General features: G+C 49.3%; 2 protein-coding genes across 4 annotated transcripts in view; both read right to left on the reverse strand.

The window, feature by feature from the left end:
• The window catches only part of ddx58 (DEAD (Asp-Glu-Ala-Asp) box polypeptide 58), a 31,593-nt gene extending 24,543 nt beyond the window's left edge, over nucleotides 1–7,050 (reverse strand). Inside the window, exons 1-8 of one of the 3 annotated variants that reach the window (XM_017688589.2) lie at nucleotides 6,925–7,030; nucleotides 5,318–5,449; nucleotides 4,353–4,534; nucleotides 3,272–3,419; nucleotides 2,774–2,926; nucleotides 2,125–2,238; nucleotides 1,000–1,156; nucleotides 1–53 (exon numbers count right to left, since the gene is read on the reverse strand). The exon at nucleotides 1–53 is cut by the window's left edge and continues 194 nt beyond it. In XM_017688589.2, the coding sequence (XP_017544078.2) occupies nucleotides 1–53; nucleotides 1,000–1,156; nucleotides 2,125–2,238; nucleotides 2,774–2,926; nucleotides 3,272–3,419; nucleotides 4,353–4,534; nucleotides 5,318–5,449; nucleotides 6,925–7,030 (1,045 nt within the window). Of the gene's footprint in view, nucleotides 54–999; nucleotides 1,157–2,124; nucleotides 2,239–2,773; nucleotides 2,927–3,271; nucleotides 3,420–4,352; nucleotides 4,535–5,317; nucleotides 5,450–6,924 lie in introns of those variants that run through there. The other 2 variants (XM_037540901.1, XM_037540902.1) reach the window with 2 other exon arrangements.
• Nucleotides 7,051–7,764: 714 nt separating this feature from the next.
• Nucleotides 7,765–14,930, reverse strand: toporsb (topoisomerase I binding, arginine/serine-rich b). Its single transcript, XM_017688588.2, has 3 exons — nucleotides 14,678–14,930; nucleotides 12,395–13,408; nucleotides 7,765–10,866 (listed from the first exon to the last, which is right to left on the reverse strand). Exons 1-3 carry the CDS (start codon nucleotides 14,690–14,692, stop codon nucleotides 8,380–8,382), a joined length of 3,516 nt encoding a protein of 1,171 aa, XP_017544077.1. The 5' UTR covers nucleotides 14,693–14,930; the 3' UTR covers nucleotides 7,765–8,379.
• Between the last annotated feature and the right edge of the window lie 70 nt (nucleotides 14,931–15,000).

Here is a 15,000-nt window from a genome sequence, read left to right on the forward strand (position 1 = left end):
TCTCCACCACCGTCCGCAAACACACCTCCATTTCACCACACACACCCGTCACCCTGAAACAAACACACACACAAATGGAGCTTCAGTAAAAAATATCACTGCCATCATTATTTCCATTACAAGGTGGGTTGTCATGATAACGACACGCAGTCGTGTGCAACACCTCCAGGCAAATTCAATAAAATGTTCTAGTTATTTACACCAGTCAGGCGTAACATCATGACCACCTCCTCGTTTCTACCCTCACTGTCCACTTTATCAGCTCCACTTACTGTATAGCTGCACTCTGTAGTTCTACAGTTACAGACTGTAGTCCATCTGTTTCTCTGATACTCTGTTACCGTTCTTCAGTGGTCAGGACCCCCATGGACCCTCACAGAGCAGGTACTGTTTGGGTGGTGGGTCATTCTCAGCACTGCAGTAACACTGACATGGTGGTGGTGTGTTAGTGTGTGTTGTGCTGGTCTGAGTGGATCAGACACAGCAGTGCTGCTGGAGTTTTTAACACCTCAGTGTCGCTGCTGGACTGAGAATAGTCCACCAACCAAAAATACCCAGCCAGCAGCGTCCAGTGGGCAGCATCCCGGAAAAAAACAGACATGCAAATACAATTTCAGGGTCATTGTTTAGCTGTTTCAGCCACAAAACAGAAAATGTGAGGAAGAGCACAGAGCATTTTTGGGAGGAGAACTGATGCATACTGTTGCCATTGAGACATCACTGCTGCTTTGGTGAGTCAGTTAGCAACCAGCCAACATGGGACCCCCTGAATACCTGGGGGTATTTAACACACTGCTTACTCAAAAAACAGGAGCCAATCTGCCACATTTTACAGTGTTGTTCGAATATAAAAATCACTGTTTCGCTAAATTATTGTGTGTGTGTGAGAGAGAATGTGTAAGTGTGTGTGTGTGTGTGTGTGTGTGTGTGTGTGTGTGTGAGGGAGAGAATGTGTGTGTGTGTGTGTGTGTGTGTGTGTGTGTGTGTGTGTGTTCTTGCCTAACATCCGGGTCTTTGCTGAAATGCTGGATGAAGAGTTTGTACTGCTGCTCGTAAACCTCCACCTTGGTTGCCATGAACACGACCTTTGCTTTCCCGGGAAACTTCTTCAGGTGATGCTCACAAATCGCCAAGGCAACGATAGTTTTCCCACAACCTGAACAGCACGAGCCCATTAACATTCAAACATAAACACAAATACTACAAACAACAATAAAAACTCAAACGCACACAATGCGTTCACTACAGTCGTGCACGGACGTTTAGACTGGTGAGCTCACAATACGGTTTCAGGGCAATTAAGCTGCAGAGTCACTGAGTCACAGAGTTACTGACTCACAGAGTCACAGAGTCACAGAGTCACTGAGTCACAGAGTCACAGAGTCACTGAATCACTGAGTCACAGAGTCACAGCGTCACAGCGTCACAGCGTCACAGCGTCACAGCGTCACTGAGTCACAGAGTCACTGAGTCACTGAGTCACAGAGTCACAGAGTCACTGAGTCACAGAGTCACTGAGTCACAGAGTCACAGAGTCACAGAGTCACAGCGTCACTGAGTCACTGAGTCACAGAGTCACAGATTCACAGAGTCACAGAGTCACTGAGTCACAGAGTCACAGAGTCACTGAGTCACAGAGTCACTGAGTCACAGAGTCACAGAGTCACTGAGTCACAGAGTCACAGAGTCACAGAGTCACTGAGTCACAGAGTCACAGAGTCACAGCGTCACTGAGTCACTGAGTCACAGAGTCACTGAGTCACAGATTCACAGAGTCACAGAGTCACAGAGTCACAGAGTCACTGAGTCACAGAGTCACAGAGTCACAGAGTCACTGAGTCACAGTGCATTTAAAATGATTATTTTATATAATCAATTATAAAATAAACAAACACGTTTATTTCCCTTTTCTGCTTTATCCAGTCACAGCTAATTGAAAATGTAGGGATACGGTGCTTTTACTGGATGTTTGCTATGGATTTGTGTATTATCACTGCACTGAATGCTTCCCGTCGTCAGCCTTTCCCAAATCCTGAACATGGTTTAGGTGAACCTGAAGAACAGGCTTCAAAACACACCGTGGGTGAAACACAGCCACGCCCCACCCTCCCACACACACATTACCGGTCGGAGCACAGATGATGGTGTTCTGTCCACTGAAGGCGGCGATGGCCAGTTCCTTCTGGTACTCTCTCAGTTTCCTCTCTTCTGCCCTCTCACTCACACCAGCCACGACCCCTGAACACACACAGTTCAGCATTTGTTGCATTGTTTTACCGTCAAGCCTTCGTTGGAAACAAGTCTTGAAAGACCAAACTGAAAATTATCCAATCGGGAATTTATTTACTCTGTGGTATCTAGACAGAAACAGCCAAGCAAGCTCTCCAATTGGTTAGGACTTCAGGAGCTGCACAGAAGGCCTTGCGAGTTAAATAAACTAGCAACATAGCTAGGTAGTCACAGAGAAGTCAACCAATCACAGTCGGATCAATTCTGTGAGAAAAAGTGTCGATCTAGAACTTCTGGAAGCTCTAGATACGTCACCGACTGTGAATATGAGCCCTAGTCTAAGCAGGTGCAGGTGGTTGTTAGGAATGGAAAGTAGTGCCGGCACCTCTACGCCAGGACTCTTTACTTGCAAGCTTAGATATGTGTATTATATATAACATCTGTTACAAACCTCAAATAAAAACATATAAAATGTTTGAAGGAAAATATTAAAACACCCACGTGTTAGACAGTTGTGTGCATACGCCCGTGTGTGAAGGTGTACCTGCACCCTCACTGAGCCGGTCAGCGAGACTGATCTCATTGATGCTCTTCAGGAGACCGTCATCGCTTTCGCCCTCCTCTCTATACTCAAAACGCACTGTAGCCATGGTGCCCATGCTCTCTTCATCGTCTGACGCACATTTCTCGCTCTCATCTAAAAGAAGGCATGAGACTCGGAGTGTAAGAGAGCACAAACAACCGAACACTGACTTATCGCTGCTGTCGGAACAAAACCTTGTATCTGCAGAACGGCAAGTTTACAGAAGGAAAAACCTACTTTATTTTTAATGTAAGTCAATGGAACCCGAAATTTTTCCAAGCCGTTTTGGGTCTTTTGGTCCGTTCATCATGAAATTTACAGACGGTACAAAGGGCAGCAGGCATTTAGAAACTAGGTCAAAAACTGAGAAAAAACGACAAGAATGGAGATACGAGGTTTTGTCCTGACAACAGTGAAATACTTCGGTGAGAAGTGAGTCCAGCACTAGAACACAGAAACCTGTATTGAGCTCCAGGAGCTGTAGGGCGAGTTTCTGGCTGCAGGTGTCGAGGGCCATCTTCAGGATTTTAAACCACGGTTTATCAGAACGTCTTAGACTCGCCACCAGACGCTCACTCGCTGCAACACACCCACACTGGTCCTCTACCTGACCCACACATACACAGATAGACACAGATCAGCCAAATCATCATGACCACCTCCTCGTTTCTACACTCACTGTCCAGTTTATCAGCTCCACTTACCGTATAGCTGCTCTCTGTAGTTCTACAGTTACAGACTGTAGTCCATCTGTTTCTCTGATACTCTGTTACCCTGTTCTTCAGTGGTCAGGACCCCCATGGACCCCCACAGAGCAGGTACTGTTTGGGTGGTGGGTCATTCTCAGCACTGCAGTGACACTGACGTGGCGGTGGTGGTGTGTTAGTGTGTGTTGCGCTGGTGCGAGTGGATCAGACACAGCAGTGCTGCTGGAGTTTTTAAACACCTCAGTGTCGCTGCTGGACTGAGAATTGTCCACCAACCAAAAATGTCCAGCCAACAGCGTCCTGTGACCACTGATGAAGGACTAGAGGATGACCAACACAAACTGTGCAGCAGCAGATGAGCTGTCGTCTCTGACTTTACATCTACAAGGTGGACCGACAAGGTAGGAGTGTCTAATAGAGTGGACAGTGAGTGGACACAGTGTTTAAACACTCCAGCAGCCCTGCTGTGTCTGATCCACTCACTAACACACCACCAAAGTGCTGAGAATGACCCACCACCCAAATAGTACCTGCTCTGTGAGGGTCCATGGGGGTCCTGACCACTGAAGAACAGGGTAACAGAGTATCAGAGAAACAGATGGACTACAGTCTGTAACTGTAGAACTACAGAGTGCAGCTATACAGTAAGTGGAGCTGATAAGATGGACAATAATGTTTTGCTTGATCGTTGAACGTTAATTTATCTTTGAGTTTATTCACTTTTTACAGTAACTGTATTAACAAAGTCTATTTTTCTATGTAAATGATACACATATGAATCACAGTCATCACTTCATCAGGACGCTGACCGGCCCGAAGTGTGTTTTCCTTACCGCTCTGATCTCCTCACACTCTCTCTGAGTGATGCAGTCGCTCATGTGCGCCAGCAGCTCTCTGGGCTTCATGTTTTTGGTGATGGATGGCTCAATGCGATCCAACAGCCTCTTAAAAGGCTGCAACTCTTCCAGCTCCTTGAAATCCCACTTGCTGACCGCTGCATACAGTCCCGTATATTCTGCATACACACAAACTGCCACTTTAAAGCGGAAGGACTTCAACCGTCACTGATAAGATGATTTTTATACATGTACAGTACTACGATGATGTCAAACACCAACCTTCATGTATTTAATGAAAAGTTCTCCATTTATCAGGAGAGATTTCTAAGACTAGATATATGGAGAAAGGCAGGAGAAAGTCAATGGAAACCATGTGAAAAAAACAGGACGTTTCCAAAACTGGCGTTCCAAACGGATTAAAAGCTACAGAGAAAATGTGGCTCCCAACAACCACCTGGAAAACCTGGTCGACCCCAAAACTGCCCCCATCAGATAAACAGCACTGAAAGCTTTGATCTCTGAGAGAGAGGAGAAGATCAAGCTGCTTCAGATCTGAAAACATCCACAGGTGTTTCTGTCCATCCTTCCACTGTGAGAAGACCACTCAGCGCTGTGGGTCTGAAAGGACGTGTAGCTGATCAAGAAGAACCTCACTGAGAAAAGGAGACGGACACGTCAAACAAAGAGGCTGGACAGTGGACTGACCACCCCAGAGTCCAGACCTCAGCACCACTGAATGGGTTTGATTAGTTCAGGAAATCATCAACCAGCTTCTCAGACTGAGCTTTGGAGGCGTGTCTGCAGATGAGGAACTGAAAGTGAGTCTCCAGGACAGAATGCAAGCTGTTTTCCTGACACTGAAAAATGACCAGCTTTTTTCCATGGTAATAAAATAAATAAAGGAGTCTCTGATGACCGGAGAGGAACACACTGTCCTCTGTGTTCCCTGGTGGACCTACCAGAGTTGTGCAGAGTGTCCAGAAAGGCCTGAAACCAGCCGGCCTCCTCCAGCTGCCACATCTTCTCCAGCAGCATCTGAGCTGCCGAGGACACTGACGACTTCTCCTCTGACAGGATCCTCTCTACAGACTCTGAACAGGGTAAAGGGAAGCAGACAGGAAAATCATGATTTTGCCAGTGAAAGACTCTAAACAATGAGTGCGTTTACGCACCAAATATTCCCATCATAATCGGACTTGTGATTATCGGATTACTCGAAACAGGAAACAGCGCACTCCGATTTCTTAGATTGGAGTAAGGTCTAGAAATCTGGTAAACAGTCTGGATTTTAGCTCAGTGGTCAGGTTTCTCAGTGCTGGGACTCTTACTCTGATTTCTTTCAGAGCATGTGCAAAACAGACGGCGGTACCGGAAATAAGCGAGCAGCGTCGCCACGAGATCCAGAAAAACACATTTGAAGTGACGCCAAAAACAAAATACATGCTTGACGAAATCAAGGACTTAAATATTCTTCATCTCCTAGATGATGCGTGTTCATATTTTCAGCTAAAGTGACTCGATGTATATAAAAAAGACCGGAAATGAAGTTTGAGTTTTATTTTATGTTTACTCTTCTGTGAGTTTATCGGCCGGTTGTAATTGATTACTGTCTGACTCGTGTAGACCTGGAGTTTCCCCTCTATCTGACTACTCTAGAGCATGTAAACGTGTTGATCGGACTGCTGACAAAATCCGACTTTCTGCAGTCCTCGGATTATTAAGTGCATGTAAAAGCACTCAGTGTCTGATCCTGATTTAAAAGGCTCCCTTCGCTCTGCAACCCCTGAAATAATTAACCGGGCCGAATACGACTGTGAGGTTTAGAGCTCAGTGACTTATTTTTGCATCATTTTTCTCATATTCCTGTGAAAAACACTGACATCTTGTAATATTACCAAAGTGGAAAGTGCTTTATAACTAAATACATAAATAATGTGGTGAAAATATACCATCATCATCATTATTATTATTATCATCATCATCATTATTATTATTATTATTATTGTTGATTATTATTATTATCATTATTATTGATTATTATTGATTATTATTATTATTATTACCTCTCCCTGCTGGAAAAAACAGAGAAACCATTAAGTGTCGCTGTGTCTTGTAATGTGTTTTGGCTTTTTAATGGTCTGATATCACAGCGTAAAGGATCCTAATGGTTTACCAGTCTGAAGGCAGTTTTCTAATGGGACCTAAAGGTTTGAATCCTAATGGTTTGTGAAGCCGCTTTGTCAGCAGGGCTCTTGTTATTGTTCCTCACCGCCCCCTAGTGGCGGCTACAGGTCACAACACAATGCCCGTGGACTAACAGTTCTACTCCGGGTGGACGGAGCGGACAGCGGCGCTGCTGCGTCATGTTTAACTAATAATACAGCAGAAGACCGACACGGACCGTGGGCGACGGCGCGGTCGACGCTGGGGAACCAGTGGAACCAGCAGAAAGGTTCTAGCCGGGGCCGATTTCACGCAGACCGGCGTTCAGCGCAGGTCGCAGCCGCTGAGCCGGTCGATGTAAACACCTCTCTGGGACTAAACGGCTGCTCTGAAACCCACTTACCTTCGTCCAGGTACGCGGTCAGGAAAACTCTGATGTACGACGGCCGTAAAACCTGCACGATGTAGCGGCTGAAGCGCCGCAGGTTTTCCTTCTCCAGCTCGTACATGTTGGCTGCTGATCGATGAGCTGAAGTTTGGTCTGTGCGGGGAACCGTCGCTGGAACTTTATTCTGTTTACCACCTGTATTCGGGCAAGCCCCGCCCCCCGCGCCGCGATTGGCTATCCCCATCAGCCAGGCGACGCTTCCATTGGCCAGGAAACTAAAGTCACGCGTGTTTGCCCAGAACGACAGACACCACTAGCCAATAGTAGCGCAGCAGGCGGGGCTTGTCGGAAAACGGGTGGGAAGCTGAGCGGAGCAGGAAACGAAAGCGAAAGTCTGAGGGAAATGAATGGACCCCCTCCCAAACGAAGGGACCCACTGAAAACGAGCAGAGGTGTAACCCAACATTAGACAGTTGGAGCTGGAAACGAGGCCAAATTAGGACATTTTAATAGGATAATTTCATATAACATTCCTGGACATGTGGTCGGCCCATTCCTAGGAATGCACTGATTTCAGGAGGGGATGGGACGCCCCCCTCAGCTCCACCACCCATGTGATCTCTAAATGCTTTGCTCCCCTGATCGCTTGTACCCTGTGCAGTAACAACAAAGGACCTTGAATCTCGAACATCTCCAAATGGGACCCTTTCCTGTGAAACCACTCTGAGCGGCGTAAACACTTAATTACATGGGAATTTTGGAAAAATTTGTGGAATTCCTCTCGGAAGTCCAAAAGCAACCAGCCTACAAAAGCAGGGCTCACATCACGGACGGAAAAGAAAGCAGTGCTGTAGGTCAAGAGTCAAAAGCCAGCTTTTATTTATTCATTTTTTGCATATGCAACATTTATTTCTCCGTTTGTATGGAAGGGGCAGCAGAAAGAACAGCTTTGTCTGGTTCCCTGGTCTAGAACCAAGCAGAGACCGCAGGGGTGCGACCACTCGCAGTGAATCAGCATTCTGGAGTAGGCGCTCAAGTTCGGTGACACACATGGAAAAGCACGCATATGGATCATCCACACTGTGCAAGAGGCATGATGGTTATTAAGGAAGTGGACACCTGCCACATGTTCCCTGAGTTAAAGACAGACGGGTGGGGGGGGGCTGTGTAGTGTGAATGGGGGTGCATGAGTGTTTATGGCACAGCAGGTCAGCACCAGGTCTGAGGCAGAGGTTGTGTCCATTGTAATCACCGGTACTATAAATACCACATTAATAACAATAATAAAGGATTCCGTGTTTTCTTCCCTCACGCTGGCCTGCCTCCTCAGACCAGACCATGCATGAGAAGATTCGTTTATAAAGTCCTTAATAAGAAAAAACAAACTAATTCAAAGAAGGGGCAGAACAAGCCTGTTCATGAACGAAAGTCTGCAGAGCCTTTGATGTAAAAGCTCCTGTGTTTGTGGAGCTACACCGCAGGACTGGCCGCTGCGCCTCTCTGCGGGTCACTAGTTTCAGCGTTGCCCGTTCTTTCCCTCTCTGTGTCTGACTGGTCTCTAGGAGGCACAGTCCTGTCCTCCAGTCGGTCAACCCCACTGTCTGGGGCAGCAAAATCCCGTCCAGGTTCTGCCTCCCGCCTCTCTTCGGGCAGTATATCCTCCAGCTCCTGCAGAATGGACTCCAGCAGGCGTGTGTCCGAGGGTGGGGTTGCTGTAGCCAAGGAAGCATCCTGGCTGAGGTCATCGATTCCTCCAGGCTGTTCTGGGTCTGTGCTTTGCTGTGAATGGTCGAAAGATTCTCGGTCCACCACGTCCACCACACACTTCTCTAAGTTCAACGCACAGTCCGGAGAGTCCAAGAGGCGCTCGGTGGGAGTCACAGGGCTGTACGACTCGAGAGACGACCCGGGAAGAGCAGCGTTCAAAGACAAAGTTGAATCGATCTTACTGTTCGGTGTCTCAGGTACAGGGTCCCTACTTTTGACAACGCTGTCCTGACAATCAACCGCATAATCAGTGACGTCCACCACAGACCTGTGACAGTTATCCGTAACGCTGTTAACACGGCACTGATTGTGCGGACTCTTTGGAAGCTCAACAGCAGAACAACGATGGTCGGTTTTGCTTTCGGGAACCTTTGTGACACGATGTTGAGGGTCAGCGGTTCTGTCTACAACCACAGTTGCACGGCACTGATCGTCAGTAATCTTGGTAACATGATGCTGAGCGTCACTGGTGGTGCTGGTGACACTGTGCTGATCGTCCGTGGTGCCGTTAGTAACCTTAGTAACAAGGTGCTGATCCTCAGTGGTTCTGCTGTTAACGTCTGTGCAGGGCTGATCATCAGTCTTGCAAACTGCAGCTTTGATAACACGGCCTTGATATCGAATTTTGCTGCTGGAAACCTCCCGTTGCTGATAGTCCGTGGTTCTGCTGGTAACTTCAGTGACGCAGTCTTGGTAGTCATTTGTGTCACTGCCGCTTTCTATAGTGATAATGGTGGGCGAGTTCAGAGGTCTTGCTTCTCTCCGACTCCTCCTCTTGTGTCTTTTTCTCTTCCACCGGTGCGTGTGGGAGGGCGGGTCAGAGGCCCGCCTCTCAAAGATGATCTCAACGCTAGGGCTCCGGCTGCGTTCACGATCTCCTCTGTGGTGCCTCTTGGCTGGGCTGCTGCGTGCTTCCCGGCGCTCCCTGTCCCTACTGGACCTCCGGCTGCTCTGGCGCTGGGCCGCTCTCTCCAGGTGGCGAGTTTTGTACTTGCGCTTGCCAGCAGGTTTCTCTGGGCACGGCCGGTCCGGCTGAGAGTCCTCACTGCTGCTGCTACTGCGGCTGCTGGAGTGGCTGGCTGCTCGAGGGCGGCGCTCACGGCGGCCATGGCGGCGGCGTGATTCACCACAGCTGCCGTGAGAAGCCGAATGGTCTTGAAGAGGAGATCGACTCCTTTCTCTCTCTTTCTCATGCCTCCTCCTCTTTCTAGCTTTCTTTCGCTTACTTCCGTGGACAGGCGAATCCCAACAGATGGAAGATTGGGACGACTTCTCTCTCACAGAAACGGAACGAGGGTGCTCTTGTTCCTCATCACCCTTCTTAGGACATTTCCTGTCTCTGGATTGTGGCCGTTCCCAGCTGGGAGACCTAGAGGAGTCAGAGCTGTCACTGGCAACTGAAACAGTGGGACTCAGTCCTGATGATTGGCAACTCCACCTCTGTAACTCTCGATGGGTCGAACGCTCCTGACGCCTGGAGCGAGAACCGGAGCGCCTGCAGGATCGGCTGTGTCCAGAAGTCCTGCTTAGCACTGAACTATCGCTGCATGACTGTGAGCGATCTCTGAAGCAACGCCGCCGAGTTTCTTCTTTTGTTCCGAGACTGGAGTGTCTCTCAGCATCTCTCTCTCCGCTGTGTGAACAGCGCGAGTTTTCATTCTGTGGACTCACCCTATCAGTGTTCAAACCTGGACTGCGTGAGGCAGATGGGCATGGGCAGGACGAGGGGCTTAGGGGTCTTCGATATGACTCAGGGGACAGTGGAGCCTGCGCCTGGGATGAGGAGGCTTCCGCCTTTGGTAATGTGGCAGCTGTTGCCATCTCCGTGGCCATTGCCTCCCGCTCCTCCTCTGAGGAGTCGGAGGAGAGCTGCACAAGCTCCGGAGTCCGCTCAGCCATTGGCTTCACATAACCCACAATCATACACTCCTCCTCCTCATCTTCATTAGGCCCATCTGCCCCACTGGTGCGGCCCACCTCATCTGCCTGAACCACATCAGCAGAGGGTTCTGCCCCGTCTGCCTGCGACTGGCTGGGAGATGGGAAGAGGGTGGAATAGGAAGGGCCAGGGGTCTCATCGTCCCAGCCAGACTGGCTGAGTGAACTCTCACCACCTGTTGCCATGGGAACAGGTGGGACACGCTCCTCAGTGGCCTCGGTGATGTCTGCTGCCTCACTGTCATCGTCGTCCTACAGGAACAACCAGAGACGGGAATAAGTTGCACGTTTTAGCTGCAGTTAAACTTAAAAACATGATGTTCTATATAGACACACACTAAACATTCTTAATGCCCTCGGAAAGATGCCGAGATTTGACCAAACAAACAATTCCCTGATTAAACATATTCTGGAAGAGCAGAACGTTCAGGCAATGCTGGGCGAACATGCTAGATGTCTTCATTCTAATCCAGGTGGATTCAGCTGTAGTCCCTATAGTCAGGCACTGTATCGAAATGTGATACTTCCATGGGAATTCCATGGAATTACTTCAACACTACTAAGTATCAAACAACTCTTTACGATACCCAAGAACTCTCATCGGCATCCATGAACCTCTAAGCTGGCTTGGTTTAAAACACAAAATGCTAACTGCCTCATTTCCGTTCTGCCTTCATGTTATCATCTTCAGTGCTTCTCGGTTGGTCTACCATCTCCTGCAGTCAGTAAACACACCCACTGCCAGCACCTCATAGCCATCGGGGGTTTTAAGTCACACCCACCAAGTTTTGTAATTAAAAGGAAAATATCGTTGCTGTCGGAAAAAAAAACATGTATCTCCATTTTTGGCATTTTTCAGTTTTTGACATAATCTGAAAGTGTCTGTTTCTCTTTACACTGTTTGTAAATTTTATGATGAATGGCCTAAAAGAAACGACCCAAAATGACATGGGAAAAATTCTGGTTCCATTGACTTACATTGAAAGTGAAGTAGGTTTTTTCCTTCTCCTGTAAAGTTACTGTTTTGGAAATACAAGGTTTTCTTCTGACAGCAGCGATATAATTTAATATTTGGACCGGTAGCCTGCGGTGATATATTAGCACTGGATAATGTAACAAATTCAGACATGAAAACACTGGTCACTGGCACTGGCCCCGAACTCCCACACTGGCGCATCCGTTATTGTTTATAATGTCAAGTTTCATTTAATTTACACAAAAAAAAACAAAAAAAAAAAACGGGTGGCAACCTGCAGTTACCCCCAAGCTAGAGCCACAACCAACAACTACTTCTGTTAAACACTGGAATCGTATCCGTTTTGGAAAACGAAGTAAACCTCAGCACCAGGCAGATGTTTGACTCTTATGTGATAATGTTAACTGTGTTTTGAAAGAGCAGAATGTTTAGATAACGAAGGAGATCGAAGGTCACCGCTATGAGATCTACATTAGGTGTGAGCATAAAAAAGACCATCACCATTTGCCCAGAATTCCCATAACGCTGCATATCCAATACCCGTAATCAATAAGTGTGGAAGTACCTTCAGTTATAAGGATATTATCCTTACGTTTATTGACAACTAACAACTTCGTTGACCAAATGTTTAAACACAGTATCTACACGCCACTGCACAGACCACAGCGCCTCCTGCAGGACAGGAGGCTGAGCAACTCGAGATGTTAAAACAGACACATTTACGGCGAAACTGATCCGTCTTTAAAAGCACGGATCAGAATCTGAAAACTGGAACCACTGACACTTTGAATTAACACGCCAGACCTCTGAGATGGCTATGATGGACGAGTCAGAGCCGCTGTCCTCCTCGTAGCTGGGGGCCGGGCACTCGTAGACCGCCTGCTGGTCGTAAGTCTCGATGGAGAGCGTGGAGCGTGCAAAGCTGACCAACTCATGCAGGAAGTGGTCAGTGCGTGCCAGTAGGAAGGGGCGAAGCTCATCCCGAATGGCAGCATCGTCCATGTCATAGTGCGTGATGCGGGACATGATGATGTGCTGAACGATGCTGACCAGCGAGCCGTGGGAACCGTACAGCACCGTCAGCTCCCGCTGAAGCCACGGCAGCAGCCGCCGCAGGCTGGCGGGGTTGCGCCGCAGGTGGGCTGCCGAGACGTCCCGTTGCCTGCCACTGTCCCAGCCGCCACTGCGCACTCGTATGCCTGTTCGGTACAGCGCCCGCCGGAATGCTACAACATCCTGGTCCCGTAGTCGTCGGAGGCTGCGTTCTTCACCTCGTGAGCGCCGGCGCTCCGTCAGACGAAGCATCATGTGGTGGACGCCTTGCTCTTGGCCCACCGTCTCCTCCATCCCCTCCGTCAAATTCTCCAACCTCAGGTCCAGCGAGGAGGCGGTAGCGGCCGGGTTTTGGTGCCTCCGACTTCGCCTCTCCCCGCCCCGCGGCGCCCTCGGCCGACGAACGCGGCCAGAGGGAGCGCCGATGTCAGTCTGGGCAGCAGGGGGAACGGCTGCCGCTGCTGGTCCATTCTCGACGGGGGCCAGCACGAACTCTTTAAAGTCGTTCTCCGCCTTGACGGAGTGGAATATGGAGCGAAACGGCTGCTTGCACAGAGGACACTCCGCTTTGTTTTTGGACCACTCGTGGATGCAGCGGAAGCAGAAGCGGTGCAGGCAGCGATCCAGGGACGCCACATTGTTGAAGCGGTCCAGGCAAATCGGACACTTGGAGTCCGGCGACGTGTCGGCCAGGAGGCACCGCGAGGATTTCGCCCCACTCTCCTTCTTCCTCACGCGCAGTTTCATCTTTGTGGGCGTCATCATCTTCAACACAACAGAAAGAACAAACACACACGTTACACAGGCAAACTTACTGGAGGAATCATGAGCTGCTGACCAATCGGGGACTGATGGAAGTAAACCCCCCTGCTCACACAGTAATTAAGTGTTTTGCTTAATTATCTAACAGGACAAATAAATCACGGCACATAAATATTAACAATACACAGCAGTCAGTCCTGCTTTGTCACAAAAGCCACATTTTCTTGCACACAAGGATGAAATCACAAGTAAACCGTTGTTGAGCAACACTGTGAACCAGGTGTGTGTGGGCTCCTGTCTGAGACGGACCCCCTGGACTGGCCCTGAGAAACGCAGCCTTTAAAGACAACACAGCAGGGCCAAGTGACCGGCTCGACTGGATCAGGGCAGCTCAGCTGACTGAACCTCCCTGTGCCTGCAGGTTTATTACAGGACTCCACGGCTTGTTTGGCTCAAATCTCACAAAAGCTGGATATTCCGACGCCCATCGTGTGAAGTGTTATGAAACTGCCCACCCCTAGTGGTCGGGGGGGCGACGGAGCGATCAATAACGGCAGGCCTCAGGACAACTAGCAGTATTAATCAATAACGACAGCACCTGAAAATCCTCCCGGCACTGAGGCACTGAGGTTTAGCCTCGTTCCGCTCAGATCAGCTATTCTGTGCTTTCTCGTCTAATAGCAGCTTTATTTCTCCTTTATTTCCTCCCTTTCTCCTCCTTTATTTCTCCCTTCATCCTCCTTTATTTCTCCTCAATTTCCTCCCTCCCTTATTTCTCCTCAATTTCCTCCCTTCTTTTATTTCTCCCTTTTTATTTCCCTTTCTCCCTTATTTCTCCCTTTCTCGTCCTTTATTTCATCCCTTCTTTTATTTCTCCCTTCTTTTATTTCCCTTTATTTCTCCCTTATTTCTCCTCCTTAATCTCCTCCCTTATTTCTCCCTTTATTTCTCCTTAATTTCCTCCCTTCCTCCAGGTGCTCAGCCGGTAAAACACGGAGCTCCTTATTCTCGCCCCCCGGTCCACCTTAAGTGGTACAGCCGTTGCTGTGGTGCGCCGGGATGTAACTGCTGCACCATTTAAGGTGGACCGGGGGAGTTCGAACAGGACTCTGGCGAACGGGCCGCCGATTTCAGCCTCGATGCTGAAGCTAAACTCTGATTATTCCTCTTCCGCTCCGCGAGCCGAGCAGCAGCCCATAATCGGGGGTCTCGCCGCGTCGTGAAAGCCCCCCGGTGCTGGTTTTACTGGTTTTAAAGGCCAAACGCCCTCACCGTCCGAGTTAGCATCCGCGCTAACACAGCCGCCTCCGAAAGCCCGCGTCCCCGCCGCGGCTCCGCCTCACACCGGCCCCAGACTCGCCGCCCGCGCCGCCGCCCGCGTCCATCGGAGCGCGGAGCGCGAGAAGCCGCGATTATCTGACCAAACGGCGCGCAGATGGACCGAAAACCCCGCCGAGCGCGGAGAGAGTCGTCGGCTACACCGCCAGAGGAAAACCATCCACCGGATAACCGCCGCCGAGCCCGCGGCGCCCCCTGCCGCTCGGGAGGAGCGAACTGCAGCGCGCCGGCTGCAGCGCCCTCTAGTGGCCTCGGGC

Source organism: Pygocentrus nattereri, chromosome 9 (genome assembly GCF_015220715.1).
Source record: "Pygocentrus nattereri isolate fPygNat1 chromosome 9, fPygNat1.pri, whole genome shotgun sequence".
In the NCBI taxonomy this organism is placed as follows: Eukaryota; Metazoa; Chordata; class Actinopteri; order Characiformes; family Serrasalmidae; genus Pygocentrus; species Pygocentrus nattereri.